At 48.9% G+C, this 14,357-nt stretch overlaps 1 protein-coding gene across 4 annotated transcripts in view; it reads left to right on the top strand.

The window, feature by feature from the left end:
• TTC28 (tetratricopeptide repeat domain 28) overlaps positions 1 to 14,357 on the top strand; it is a 99,433-nt gene that overhangs the window by 67,615 nt on the left and 17,461 nt on the right. For 3 of the 4 annotated variants that reach the window (XM_082066264.1, XM_082066263.1, XM_082066265.1), the window contains 8 exons: positions 670 to 1,177; positions 5,892 to 7,233; positions 7,615 to 8,138; positions 9,289 to 9,398; positions 9,714 to 9,843; positions 10,263 to 10,481; positions 12,488 to 12,653; positions 13,865 to 14,005. In XM_082066264.1, the coding sequence (XP_081922390.1) occupies positions 670 to 1,177; positions 5,892 to 7,233; positions 7,615 to 8,138; positions 9,289 to 9,398; positions 9,714 to 9,843; positions 10,263 to 10,481; positions 12,488 to 12,653; positions 13,865 to 14,005 (3,140 nt within the window). Of the gene's footprint in view, positions 1 to 669; positions 1,178 to 5,349; positions 5,562 to 5,891; positions 7,234 to 7,614; positions 8,139 to 9,288; positions 9,399 to 9,713; positions 9,844 to 10,262; positions 10,482 to 12,487; positions 12,654 to 13,864; positions 14,006 to 14,357 lie in introns of those variants that run through there. The other variant, XM_082066266.1, reaches the window with a different exon arrangement.

The following is a 14,357-nucleotide window of genomic DNA, read 5'->3' as shown; positions in this document are numbered from 1 at the left end:
AGGCCATCCAGAGTGAGGCCCATTCTGTGCAGTCACCCTGACTGCTCCTCTCTGGGGGTTTGGAAAAGACGGAACTAGGTCACGGCAGCTGCCGGGCAGCGAAGGGGATGCACGTGCAGGGACCGTGGAGGCCTCGGGGTCAGGGCTGCGGAGTGAACAGCCGTGCTGAGGCAGCAGATGTGTGTTAGCAGGAACGCATCCCCGCGCCTGGCTCCGTGCCCTGCTGCCCGGCCGGGGCTGCTCCGGCTCTGCCAGCTGCACCAAGGCCTACATCCTGGTACATACGGTGGGCAAAATAATCTGATTCTCAGATAATTTGTCTTGCTAAATACAGCTGTTTCTCAGTGGTAAGAACTCAGGTTTTCAAACAGCTATATTTCTGTAAGATGCTCCCAGAGGACAGAGGCTCCAGCTGCTGAAATACTGTTGTCTTTGCTGCTGTCCCAAGGTTGTTTGGGACTCAATAACAAATGATGTACTAGATGTGCCCCATCCCCACTGCCTTTTGCCCAAGCTGCCCTGAGGGGTGCAGAACAACTGCAGAAAGCAGGTTTTCTAGCTGCTAGTCATATTCTTTCTCCAGAATGGCCTTTCGTGGCTTTACTTTCTAGGATTGGGGCCATCAGACTTATTTCTGTGACTACTTACTTTTTTTTCTCATCCCTGCAGGCAGCGTCCTCAGCACTGAGCAGCCTGGGCCACGTGTACACAGCCATTGGCGACTACCCCAACGCCCTGGCGAGCCACAAGCAGTGTGTCCTCCTTGCAAAGCAGTCCAAAGATGAGCTCTCTGAGGCGCGGGAGCTGGGCAACATGGGAGCGGTGTACATTGCAATGGGGGATTTCGAAAATGCGGTGCAGTGCCACGAACAACATCTTAAGATCGCCAAGGAGCTGGGAAACAAGCGGGAGGAAGCTCGAGCCTACAGCAACCTGGGCAGCGCTTACCACTACCGGAGAAACTTCGACAAAGCCATGTCCTACCACAACTACGTGTTGGAGTTGGCCCAGGAGCTGGCGGAGAAGGCCATTGAGATGCGAGCTTATGCTGGCTTGGGCCATGCAGCGAGGTGCATGCAGGACCTGGAGAGGGCTAAGCAGTACCATGAAGAACAGTTGCACATTGCCGAGAGCCTGCAGGACCGAGCTGCTGAAGGCAGAGCCTCCTCCAATCTAGGTAAGGCCCCGACATGGAGCAGAATTTGTTCAGGGAATGCCGTGACTATTAGAGCTGCTGCCAGGATACAGGATTTTAGCTGTGTCCTCTCTTGTTAGCTACCCCAGTTTCACCAGACTGTCTTCATAAATTAAACAGACGCTTGGCAGATGGTGTGCCGATGTAATGTATCCCACGTTCAATTATTAACCTGCTCAGGAAGGCGCCAGAAAGCACAAGCTTACGGCAGAAGCGAAATGAAAAGGTAAAGAAGGTGCATTTGAAGAGCTGTTCAGGTTTTAGAAATTAACCTACGTCTTGCACCGAGGCAAGAAATGATGTGCTGTATTACCTGGCCGCTTCTCTGGGAGCTTGTCAGTTGGGTATGCCAGTATATTGCTGCCTTGTAAGTCAGGAGACACATGGGTCAAATCCTGACTAAGTTTGTTTTCAGAATGTACATATTAAAATAATAGATATATAGTGGTCTGATATTCTTCCAAGGAGAGACATCAGCATCCAGCCGGCTTGCTGGGGAGGACTGACATCGAAGTGGAATCCATTCCTGCTTCTTCACAGTGCCAGATGTGGAGGTGACCCAAGATGTGTTGTCAACTCTGCCGTGGGATGCGGCATTTGCACTGATGATGTTCCAGCTGTGGTTAAGGATGATGTTCTCAGCTGGCTGGGAGTGGCACAACCGGTCTGTTGCTGTATAACAAAATACACGTTTGCTGGCGGCCCCTGAGCTCTTGCAGGCAGCCCCACGCTGTAAATTAGCTTCTGTTTCTGCTTGGCAGTTGGCACTTGGTTCATTTGTAGATGCTAATTGTACTCTGATGTTATCAACAGCAGGTAATTGAAAAGGGCTTGATGAATTACTTAACTTCTCTTAATAGCTGAGTCTTCAGGAGCTGAATGAAGAAGATAAGGTGAAGGGGAGAAAACAGAACAGTTCTAGCTTTCTAATGAGCATTTCGAATCTCCTCCTTTACACAAATTAAGGCCAATGTGTGAGGCAAAATAAGCAGCTTTGGATTTAATGATGCTTTCAGCATGTGATTCCAGAAATTTTTCTTAAAAAGCAGAAGAGTTTTGGTGCAGCAGAGAATGTTTTTTTCTGTGTTGGATTTAAGCCTAAATATATCTTTCAGTTGGTATGCTGACTCAGCCACTCTACACTTTGTATTAGAATAGTTTTCCTAGCTACTGAGTGCAGGCTCTCACGTTTCAGCTGTTATTTGGCTGTATTTTTATGTCTTCTCTGTCAGAGTTAAGTTATACTGGAGAAAAAGAACATGCAGTTCTTGTTGAGAAAGTCTATTACCGTTGTTTAAAATGCATCCAGTACCAATTAAAAAGTCAAGTCTTAATTATCTCTTTCATCTAATCCACATGCAAAACAAAACCTCATCAAAATAACCATGCTGACAGGCAAAAAAATGTATCTAAATGTGTGTTTCCAAGCCAGAATGTTAGAGTTGGCCTCTTTGCTGAAGCAACAGAAATTTTCTGTTTGCATTTCCCTGATTTAGATGGAAAGCTCTCTTAAGTGTACTGTCTAATGCTGCGCGAGACAGACACAGCCTGTAACACAGCCCAGCTGCTGCGGCGCTCTGCAGGGAGATGTAACTTGCCCTGTTGCTCGGAAAGCAGAAGGTGGTGGACTGGGCACAAGTCACAAGTTATCAAGCCCTTCCCAACAAGGAGATGTGGAGCTTAACCAAAGCCTCAGATTGCCAGCCTTTGCAAAGCAGATGGTGTTTCCACATGCCAAGGCTCCACGTAGAGCTGGCTTTTCAGCCTCTGCAGCTCTTCCCATTGTGATGGCGAGAGGACACTTCAGATCATTAATAAAACTGGTTAAAGTCTCTCCCTTACTGCTTAGTATCTCTTTGCAGTTACAATGCCTGTCTTCCTGTGCTTGGCGTGTTGTCCAGAGGTGCCAGATATTTTCTCTTGAAGCATTTTTGCAATTAGGTTCAAAAAACAGTGGCTATGTGTGGCCACGTCTTCCCCAATTGCTGAAGGACCAGTGAAGTCGCCCCAGACCCTGCACCGAGGAGGGGCTGGGACCTGGGTCTCTCACCACACGGGTGAACTTCAGAACCACTTCTGCTCTGTTCCAGCTTTTCCAGTCTGTTTGTGTTTCATTCCAAAACAGCAGGTTCAGTCAACAGCAATGTCACCTCGGCCTGAGCTGGAGGCCATGGTGCAGCCATGACCCATCACAACATAGAGGTTTCTTCTGCGCTGGCTGATGCTGGTGGGAGGCTGGAAGTCCCTTTGGCTGGAACCTCCTGCTGGGCAACAGCCCCGGAGCTGCAGACTGTTCCAGAGTTAGCGTGGCACCTTCTCTCTCACCTCACCACGTTGTTGCCTGAACTGGAAAAACAGATGATTTGTATAGGCACAGTGTAACTTTTGGGATTGTTTAGCTGATGTCTTACTAAGGTTTCTACCCAGTTCTAACTGTATCCATCATTAAGGAAAGAAAGATGTGAATTACTGGGATTTGTTCTATTTTTGGTGCTTTACTCTGTGCAAGGCAGTAAAGGCTGTCTCTGACCATCTCCCCTCACGTCTGCTGGGTTCTTGTCTTGGGTCTGTTCTGCTGTATCCTTGGGTGTTGTTCCCGAATGTAGTCTAGCTGTCTGACCAGAGACTATCTTTTACTTTGAAGTCAGTTGTTGTGGCTGTAAGAATGAGTCAGAATGCTGGAGTTTTGAAGTGACAGTGTTTCTGGATCTGTCTTCCTTAAGTGACCACAGCAGATGGGTGACAGCTCGAGCAGACTAATGTGACAGCAGGCTCTGTGGGTGAGGAGAGCACAGCTTTGTTCTCTGTTACGCTGCTTGGTTTTGTCCTGGGTATCTCCTGGTAAACATTTGCTCACTATTTTTCTCCTTTCTTGGCAGTAAAGAGGCTGACTAAAACATTTAGAAATGTGAAGGCTTCATCTCCCATCCATCTACGAACCTCATTTTTGTCTGTTGAGGAATGCACAAAGAGAGAATCTATTTGGTAGGTGATGATTTTGGAGTCTGAGTCAGAACCTTTCCTTCCCCTGGCAAATGATGGAGGTGCTGTGTGGGGCCTCTTACCAGTGTCCTCTTTTCCCAAGAGCAACTTCAATTTTTTAGATGAAATTCTGGGAATTTGCTTGAGCAGAGCTTGTGACAGAGCAGCGTTTTCAGTGGACATGGTATCCAGGGTGGAAGTCTTATCCATAGCCTCCCCAGAGAGCAGCAGCACTGGCTGTTTCAGTAATGTGTTGTCTTAACCTCTAGTACAAATTTTACTTCTCTGGCTGCTGTTTGCCTTTTAAATCCATGCTCTGTGTCTGACTTGCCATCTTCCTCTCTAACTTTCCTTCTCCTTCATGCGAGACAGCAGAGGTTGGTGTCGTGGGGCAGGAATTCCAGTTATCTCCGTCTCCAGACGCTCCTTTTCTTATCTGTCTTTGACTGTAGTATGAAGTGGCAGTGGGAGAGCATCTGGCTTGGGTTGGCATCCCTGACGCTTCCTCTGCCGTGAGTTCCTCCATGTTGAGGGAGAGTGGTCATAACAGCGAGCACAGGACTTCTCGCTGGCATCCTCATCTTTCATCCATCACTGCTATGGACACAGCTGCTGCATTGTCAAAGGGCATTTTAGTGGTGACCACTGTGTGCTGACTTGTCTTGTTCCTCACAGTGAACTGGAGTCTCTTCAGGATGCTTAAGCAAACTGTCAGCAGTAGCCAAGCGTTTGCTCTTTGGATCCTGTTTTGTTCTGCTTGTATTTTCTAACATGTCTTCTCCTGAAGCCTCGTGTTAGTAGGAAGGTGAATTTTTGAATTACTTGCTTTGATAGAAATACAGGTAAGCCAGACAGAATGCTTCACACTGACATAATGAAACTTGGGTTTTCAATCCTACATGAGTTTAAAAAATGAATCTGCAAGGTCCAAATTGCCTCAGGAAAGCAAATTTCAGCCCTCATATTTTCCAGGCTCACTTGAGAAGCCTGTCTTCAAATTTCTGTGTGAAAGCACGAAGCCAGAGCAGGCTGGTGCGCACCCTGGGGCGGCTGCCTCCTCACGCTCCACATCTCTTCCCCTCAACACGATGGTTGTGATACAGAGATGGAAATTGGAAGCTGTTTTCTTTCAGGGGCAGGGAAAAACCTGAAGCTGTCTTCAGATACCAAGTGACTGTGACAAACCTGCAGGACCTCCTTCAGTGGCTCCAGGATCTCCAGGCCTGTTCACAAGTGTTTGCAAAGGAGCCACATGTCGCACAAAGTTTAACTGAAGCATAAGTTGGAACATTAGCAGATCCAGAGCTTCTCTTCCCGTGTCTCGTAACAACTACAAGATTATGTGACTGAAATTGAAAATCAAATACAAATGCTTTCTTGCTTGGTGTGTTGAGTATGGAGTAACCAGGTATCACTGATGGGGTGTGGGGGGAAAATAGCATAATTAAAAAAGAAAACGGGCATTTTATAAGGTCAAACTGTGCAGTTCCTGTGGTGAACATGTGCTTCCTGTGATACAAAGCCTTCTCCAGGATTTGCCTGTTAGGAGCGAGGAAGCAGTTCACTGAGCAGTATCGCACCACGGTAGCGGTGCCGGGGAGGGGGTTCCCTGGGGAAAGGGCCAGGCTGCAGAGGAGTCCTGGCACAGCAAGGTGTTGCAGAAGGGTTAGCGCGGAGGAATGTTCTTGTTGAGCCTGTTTCTGTTATTTTTCAGGAATCATTCACCAGATGAAGGGCGACTATGACACTGCACTGCGGCTGCACAAGACACATCTGTCCATAGCTCAGGAGCTCAGTGATTACGCAGCCCAGGGCCGGGCCTACGGCAACATGGGCAACGCTTACAATGCCCTTGGCATGTACGACCAGGCTGTCAAGTACCATCGGCAGGAGCTGCAGATCTCCATGGAAGTAAATGACCGTGCCTCTCAGGCGTCCACACACGGGAATTTAGCTGTTGCCTACCAAGCGCTGGGTGCCCATGACCGTGCTCTGCAGCACTACCAAAATCATCTCAACATTGCCCGGGAGCTGCGAGACATCCAGAGTGAAGCACGGGCCCTGAGTAATTTGGGCAACTTCCACTGCTCACGAGGAGAGTATGTGCAGGCAGCCCCTTACTACGAGCAGTACCTGCGCTTGTCCCCAGACCTGCAGGACATGGAAGGGGAGGGGAAGGTTTGCCATAACCTTGGCTATGCCCATTACTGTCTTGGGAACTACGAGGAAGCTGTTAAGTACTACGAGCAGGATCTTGCCCTAGCAAAAGATCTTCATGACAAGTTGAGCCAAGCCAAAGCCTATTGTAACCTGGGCCTGGCCTTCAAAGCCCTGATGGACTTCAACAAAGCAGAAGAGTGTCAAAAGTACCTGTTGTCCCTGGCCCAGTCTCTGAACAATTCCCAGGCCAAATTCCGAGCTCTGGGAAACTTGGGGGATATTTTTGTCTGTAAAAAAGACGTAAATGGTGCAATAAAATTTTATGAGCAGCAGTTGAGCTTAGCTCATCATGTTAAGGACAGGAGACTGGAAGCCAGTGCCTATGCAGCCTTGGGTTCTGCATACAGAATGATACAGAAGTGTGACAAGGCTTTAGGTTACCACACGCAGGAGCTGGAGGTGTACCAGGAGCTGGGAGATATGCCGGGTGAATGCAGAGCACATGGTCACCTTGCTGCGGTGTATATGTCCCTTGGGAAGTACACCATGGCCTTCAAGTGTTACGAGGAACAGCTGGAACTTGGGCAGAAGTTGAAGGACCCGAGCATAGAAGCGCAAGTCTATGGTAACATGGGCATCACCAAGATGAACATGAATGTCATGGAGGAAGCTATTGGCTACTTTGAACAGCAGCTGGCCATGCTGCAGCAGCTCAGCGGGAATGAATCTGTGTTAGATCGGGGCCGAGCATATGGGAACCTAGGAGACTGTTACGAGGCTCTGGGGGATTTTGAGGAAGCTATAAAGTATTATGAACAGTACCTGTCTGTGGCTCAAAGCTTGAACCGTATGCAAGATCAGGCAAAGGCCTACCGGGGCTTGGGCAATGGGCACAGGTAAGGAGCACTGTGTGTGTATTCTGATGACAGGCAGTGAATACCAGAGCAAACGGACGCATTGTGTTATGGGTGGGGTGTCTTTGTGTGGCCGTTGTACACATGAGCGGGGCTGTGGCATAGGAGCGAGTAACAGAGTCCTCTGCATGCTGAGGACTGTGCTGCTGGCTCAAATAATGAAGCTGCTATTGCTCTGCCCTGAGAGGCAGAGAAGTTTATAGCGTGACAGAAGGAGGTTAATTCAAAGGTGCAGGGAAGTCTCCTGGGGGGAGCATTTGTCTCTGCCTGAAAGGCTTGAGTTGGCCTCTAAAGGAAATGACAAAAGATATTATTTCAAGAAAATACTGGCAAAATACACGCTGTTGTTTTCTTCCCTTGTAGGGCAATGGGAAGTTTGCAGCAGGCTCTGGTGTGCTTTGAGAAGAGGCTTGTGGTCGCACATGAGCTGGGGGAGGCTTTTAACAAAGCCCAGGCCTACGGGGAGCTGGGGAGCCTGCACAGCCAGCTGGGGAACTACGAACAAGCCATTTCTTGCCTGGAGCGCCAGCTGAACATTGCTCGAGAGATGAAGGACCGTGCTCTGGAGAGCGATGCTGCCTGCGGCCTCGGGGGCGTCTACCAGCAAATGGGGGAGTACGACACAGCCCTGCAGTACCACCAGCTGGACCTGCAGATTGCAGAGGAGACCAACAACCCTGCTTGCCAAGGCCGGGCCTATGGGAACCTGGGCCTGACCTACGAGTCCTTGGGCACCTACGAGAGGGCGGTAGTTTATCAGGAGCAGCACCTCAGCATTGCGGCACAAATGAATGACCTTGTAGCCAAAACTGTGTCTTACAGCAGTCTGGGGAGGACTCATCACGCTCTGCAGAACTACTCTCAGGCTGTAATGTACCTGCAGGAAGGTAAGAGGCTGAGTTATGTGGTGCAGCATGTAGTGGTGAGTCAAGGGGACAGGAGGGAGGCCTGAAGACGTGAAGTGCTCTGAGTGTGGCACTAAGAGGATGTGTTGGACAGTGGCCTTTGATACAAAAGCTCTTGAGAATAGCCTTGAGCATCCATGTAAGACGCTGTGCAAGTGGGCTGTTGTGGTCAGCGTGCTGTGTCAGCCGGAGCCTTCCTGGCATCCTGCAGACAGAGCATCGCAGAGCACGGTCCGTGCCTTCCTGGGACTGTCTCAGCCAGTTCTGAAGCTTTAACCCAGATGACATCTGACAGTCTCTTTATAAAGTCAGTCTGTGCCTCAGTCTAGAAGATGTAAACCTCTATAATAGCCTTGTGTACCAGCAGCTGGCTCTGGGAAAACCACATCAGGTTGTGATGGATCTCTCTGATCCTGAGAACAGGTCTCAAACTGATGTGTGCCTTGCTGGCAGCCACCTGGCTTTTCCTTCTGTGTTCAGTGGGGATGAGACCAGGTGGGTGAGCATCCTCAAAGCTGTGAGTGAAAACACGTTGTGTTTGACGGAGAGGGGTTCAGCCCTCAGTATCCAGAAAGCGTCCACTACTGCTGAGCACTGCATCCAGCGCTGGCTTATGAGTTGTGGGGCTGCAAGGGATTCCAGTGCGCAAGCAGCATCTGTTCAAGGTGGTGTCTCTCTGGTGGAGATCAGCAGTGTAGCTGGTGTGTGTGAAGCTGGGAGATAAAGGATTAATTACATCAGTTAGTCTGGTTTTCCTGAAGCTGACCTTGGCAGGATTCCAGTACGCTGAGGGAATTCAATTAATCTGGAAGGGGAGAAACTAAATACAGCTCCTTCTCCTGGTGTGACACAGAATTCCTGAAAAGCCCGCAAACGCTAGCTGCTGCGGAACTGTGCAGTTGTGGCCGGGGTTCCCGCTCCTGGGTCTGTGGGAAACAGCGGTGCCTGAGAGGTGTCCCTGTTGTCAGCAGGGCCCATGGAGGCGAGAGGTTTGGAGTGTGGTGGAGAGGAGAATGATGCAGAAGGTGCTGCTGGTGCCGGCAGCCCATGGGCTGCTGGGGCAGATGTTGTTCTGCACCGGCTGCCAAAGCCCCTTCTCCCCTTTGGCCTTCTCAACTCGGCTTCTTTTCAGGACTGAGGCTGGCAGAGCAGCTGGGACGCAGAGAGGATGAAGCCAAAATCCGCCACGGCCTTGGCCTCTCCCTCTGGGCAAGTGGGAACCTGGAGGAGTCTCAGCACCAGGTATATGTGTGTGTATATATATCCTGTGGTCTGCCCTGGGCTTGGGGGCTTGTGTCCTGTGAGCCCTTGGGGTCATTCCTGTCCCTGGGGAGGAGGTGTCTGGTGCATCCTGGGTAGGGTGGTTGAGGCACCAAGCCGACTCAGGCCCATGTGCCCTCTCGCTCCATCCAGTCACCTCCCCTCTGCCAGGGATGCTGCCGTCCCGAGGGGCTGAGCTCCCCTGCCTGAGGGTATGTCAGCCCTGGATGCTGCTCTCCCAGCCACTGCTTTGTGCAGTGTCTGTGAGGAAGTCACCATCGCTGTTTTCCCTCCCAGCTGTACCGGGCCTCAGCACTGTTTGAAACCATCCGACACGAGGTGCAGCTGAGCACTGACTACAAACTGTCCCTCTTCGACCTGCAGACGTCCTCCTACCAGGCCCTGCAGCGGGTGCTGGTCAGTCTTGGTAAGAGGAGCCATTGTACGCTGAGTCTGAACTCCAGGTTCATGCCAAGAGTTCAGCTGAAGTTGCAGGGATGCAGTTCATGTGATATATCCTTCCCTTCTCATCTGTCTGGTGCAGCACACTATTTCTTTGCCGGGACAGAAATAAGGGTCTCCTGCTTTGGGTTTCAGGCACCTTTGGATCTTCTTTCTTGCTTCCTTCATTCATTTCCCTTTCTGCGGCTCGTTGTCCCACACATTGTGTTGTTGTCTGTAGCCAAGAGCATCTGTGGGATTGTGTTCTAGCACAGAGACTGCTTCTTCCACAAATACATGCTGTGACCCTGCTTCCCCGCTCCCCGGGTGTCAGTTTGGGTTGGGATAGCAGCTCTGCACAGGCTGCCTTGGTGGCAGGTCTGAGAGATGGCTTTGTCTTTTCAGGTCACCATGATGAAGCTTTAGCAGTAGCAGAGAGAGGACGAACGAGGGCATTTGCTGACCTGCTCGTGGAACGCCAGACTGGGCAGCAGGACTCCGATCCCTATTCTCCAGTGACCATTGACCAGGTCCTGGAGACAGTGAATGGCCAGAGGGGACTTGTTCTCTACTACTCTCTGGCTGCAGGTTATCTGTACAGCTGGCTGCTGGCTCCTGGGGCAGGTGAGGTCCTTCTTGGAGATGAGAATGTGTGGAACAAGCCTTACAAAGGGAGAATTGTACCATTTTTAGCTAGGAATTAATCTGGAGTAGAGCGAATATGTAAGGGAATCCTTTCCATCTAGTACCGTACAGTTAAATAGACTGAAAACTGTGGCATAACCCCAGCAATAATGACACAGGAGTGCTTTTTCAGGGCTTTCATGTTCACCTGGAGATGGAAATGTTTCATGTGTTTAATATTTCCATTTTTCAACCACCAATCTGTATGTATTTCCCACAGGGCAGAGCAGAGCAGTAATGAGATTCCGTGTATGTTGGCTCTGTGAGAATCTCCCATGCATAAGAATCCCGACTATATTTCTGTGCTTTATCCTTCCAAAAGCTTTTGACATTTATTCACTGAAGTGGATTGCAGAAAACAGAAGGGCGTCCCTGCTTCCTGATATGCCATTGAACTGCCTGATCCTCTGAATTCTCCTCATATGAATGTGGAAACACTTATCACAGAGGAGCAAGAGGATTAATTTGAAGAGGATTTCTTTTTGCAGACAGCTGTTGTTCATTATCTAATAAAGTGATGACTGTAAATTTTCATGAGTTCTTTCTGAATATAATTTAATAATTGCAGCCCTTCACCATGACAAAGCTAACGAGATAAAAAGCACTATTTAGATTGCAGCAAAATGGCTTGGGGAAGGGAAGCAAACATTCACACATGCCTGCCTTCGGATGGGGTGGCAGTGATTGGAAGATAGGCTTTGGGGGGACATTTTGCAATGTTGTAAGTATAAGATGGTGGTGTCCTTGCTACTCATCCGGTCACTAATTTGCTTTCCAGGCCTGTAGTTTGCACAATCAAATGCCAGTAATTCTATAATGTTAATATCAAGCTGCGTTTACTAAAATTACATGGATCAGCAGTGTGGGGTTTGCCAGCAGGCTTCACGAGCAGCCTCCTGGGCAGCGCGGGTCTGGCAGCCCAGCAGTTGCGCTGCTTGGGTGTCGGGTTGTGGCTCCTGCCAGCACTGCCAGACACAGGGACTGCGGTGCTGCCGCTGGAGCAGCTTTGCTGGGGAGCTCTGCAGTGGGGGCTCCAGCCCAGCCGCTGCGACCTCTTCGCTCTTGTGTCGGTAGCGCTGACAGAGAGAGCAGCGTGGGTGGCAGCCCAGGATCCTCATTATCCAGTTGAGATGGTGCCATTAGAGCCTCTTTGCTCATTCTGTATTTGCTGCTGTTTTTGCAGGAGGAGTTGCCTAGTTCTTTATTCCTCCACTCTTCTTGACAGCATAAATTATTAAACCAGTTAAGGCAAACAGGGCATCCAGAGCAGCCTTTTACTGTTGATCACAGGCTGGAGAATTAATTATATCAGGAAGGATATGCTGGTCTGAGTGGAAGAAGGTTTTATCTGCAGCAGTAATGGAATTCTTAACAAAATAGTGCATGTCCTTTATCTGGTTTACCCATTACGAAATGCTATCTTTTAATATTTTGCTATGCATTAATCCATCTTTTTCTTTGTATATGATGTATTTTCATGCAAATGAGTGAAATGAAAAATCTTTGTGTGAGGCAAGGAAGTTTTGCTGTAGTAGTAACACTTCTGTTCAGCATTTGGGCCTTGTGTGTTCAGTTATGTGATCAGAGGCTATTAATAGGTATTTCTCATGTGCATCTATTGAAATGTGAATTACTCTGGTAGATGCTTGTATGAAAGATCTGGTTTATAATTTATATGAGAGTGCTGCAATAGCAAATGCATTCTGAGAAGCTCGGAAAAGTGCTGCTCTGTCTTCGTACCTTTGAGCCATCATCTGCAAAGTACAAAACCAGACTTTACAAGCGAGGCTGCTTTGCAGAATGCTGGAAAAGCCCTGCGGAGACATGGCACAGAATGCTTTGCCCCAGTTGTACTGGAAATGCCAAATGCTGTGCCTTCCTAGGCAGTTGCTGGCACCACTCTTCCTGCCCTGTAGAAATAACCTCGTGATTCTGGTGCCTTGCAGGAATTCTGAAATTTCATGAGTATTATCTGGGTGACAGCCTGACAGAAAACGCTGGGGAATTCCATGAAGCCAACAGCATGGCCCTGCAAACGATAACGAACTCTGCGCTGGAACAGTACATCTCAAGCGTGCGGGAGGCTCTGGGTGTGGATTCCTACTATACCCGGTAAGCTGGGCGGGGGGGTCTAACCCTGAAAGCAATTTATAACAGTCTGGGGTGAGCTGATGAGCTGAGAAGTCTGAGAACTGAGAGTCAGCGGAGGGGCAAATTTTCACTGCAGCCACAAAACAATTGCTTTATTTTTGTATCCATGGCTATTTTTGTGCCAAGTAATTCTATATGCACGTGCAAATAAGGTTTGAACCCATAGGCTGGGTAATGAATCTATAGATTGGATGAGGAGGCAGATGCTGTGTCTGACTGTATATGGGTTGATTCCATCGTACTTAGGGTTTCCAGTGTAATTAGTTCCCCTTCAAAGGTTTACTTATTAAAAACTGCAAATACCATAGGAATTCCACCCCTCATCCAAATACATTCCCTCGTGGCTATAGCTGAGTAAATAATTTACAGTGAATTAATCCATCTGATGCATTTCAGCAAAGATTAAAAGTAAAACCTTACTCCAATCTATTATTCACATAGGTCCCACAACTATGTTTCCTCCTTTTTTTTAATCCTATGGACTTATCACAAGTCGAGATTTTCTGCTTATTTGTACTCGATCTTGTGATCTCTCATGGTACTTGGTTTGATTTATTCATTGGATCAGTACAAATATAGTTTCTATGCTGATATTTCCAAGTAGTATTTTTCTGAGCGCTTCTGTCTGACAAGCAGAGTTGGGGATGTCCCTGTCCCCATATGTTCTGGGTGAATGAAACATGCAGGGTAAAGGATGTGGTGACCGTTGAGCTTGCTTTTATAAGTGAAGCCTGCTACGTAGTCAGAAAGTGCTTTACTTTGGGTGGCTGAGGAACACATCGGCAGTTTGCAGGTCCAGTTTGCTACTAGTACAACATGCACTAACTTGTCAACCAAATCAAGTGCTGAGCTGGCGTTGCCTGCAGAGCTCAGCTTTCCTGTGTTGGGCTACAGCTTCCAAAGCCCATACCTGCAGTGCATGGGAATTGGGGTCCTGCATTTCCGTCCGCATGTCCCACTCTTTAAACCTTGAAGGGCGCCTAGAAGAAGAGGTAGGATTGGGGTTATGAGTCCTTCCTGTGCCTAACAGGAGGAGGTGATGTGATCCAAGGAGAATTCAACTTCAGCATTTGGTTGAGGTTCTGTCTGAAAAACATTTTCTCTCAAACGGGCTGAGCATTTGTCACAAAGCTGTTGCTCTGTCTTGCATCGATGACTCCTTCCCCCTGCAGAGCCTGTGCCAGCAGCGAGACTGAGAGTGAAGCTGGGGATATCATGGACCAACAGTTCGAGGAGATGAATAACAAGCTGAACTCAATGACTGACCCGACTGGCTTCCTGAGGATGGTCAGCAGGAACAACCTCTTGAACAGGTGAGAATACAACGCGGTACAAACTGGGATCTTGCAGCTCCAGCCTCCAGCTCAGCTCCTCTGTGCAATGGCTTTTCTGCCAGCTGGTACTGGGGTGAGTTCCTGTAGCTGCAGGTCAATGCTGGGTGGATTGTTGCTGCTGTGGTGCTTCAGAGGATGGTAAATTCGTGGCTCATGAGCAGCGAGTGAAAGTGTGGTGTCTGTTTGCTTTGGCTTCTGCACTGCAAGGAACAACGAGGAGCAGGGCCTGCTTGGAGCTGAGAACAAGAGCTTGTCTTCCCTGCTGCTAAGGCAGACCCTGGTTCCTCATGTGGGGCCTGGATGCATGTTCACATCTTGTGCTGGAACACTG

Source organism: Streptopelia decaocto (assembly GCF_964273445.1).
Source record: "Streptopelia decaocto genome assembly, chromosome: 15".
NCBI lineage: Eukaryota > Metazoa > Chordata > Aves > Columbiformes > Columbidae > Streptopelia > Streptopelia decaocto.
This window is presented reverse-complemented; position numbering and strand designations above follow the sequence as displayed.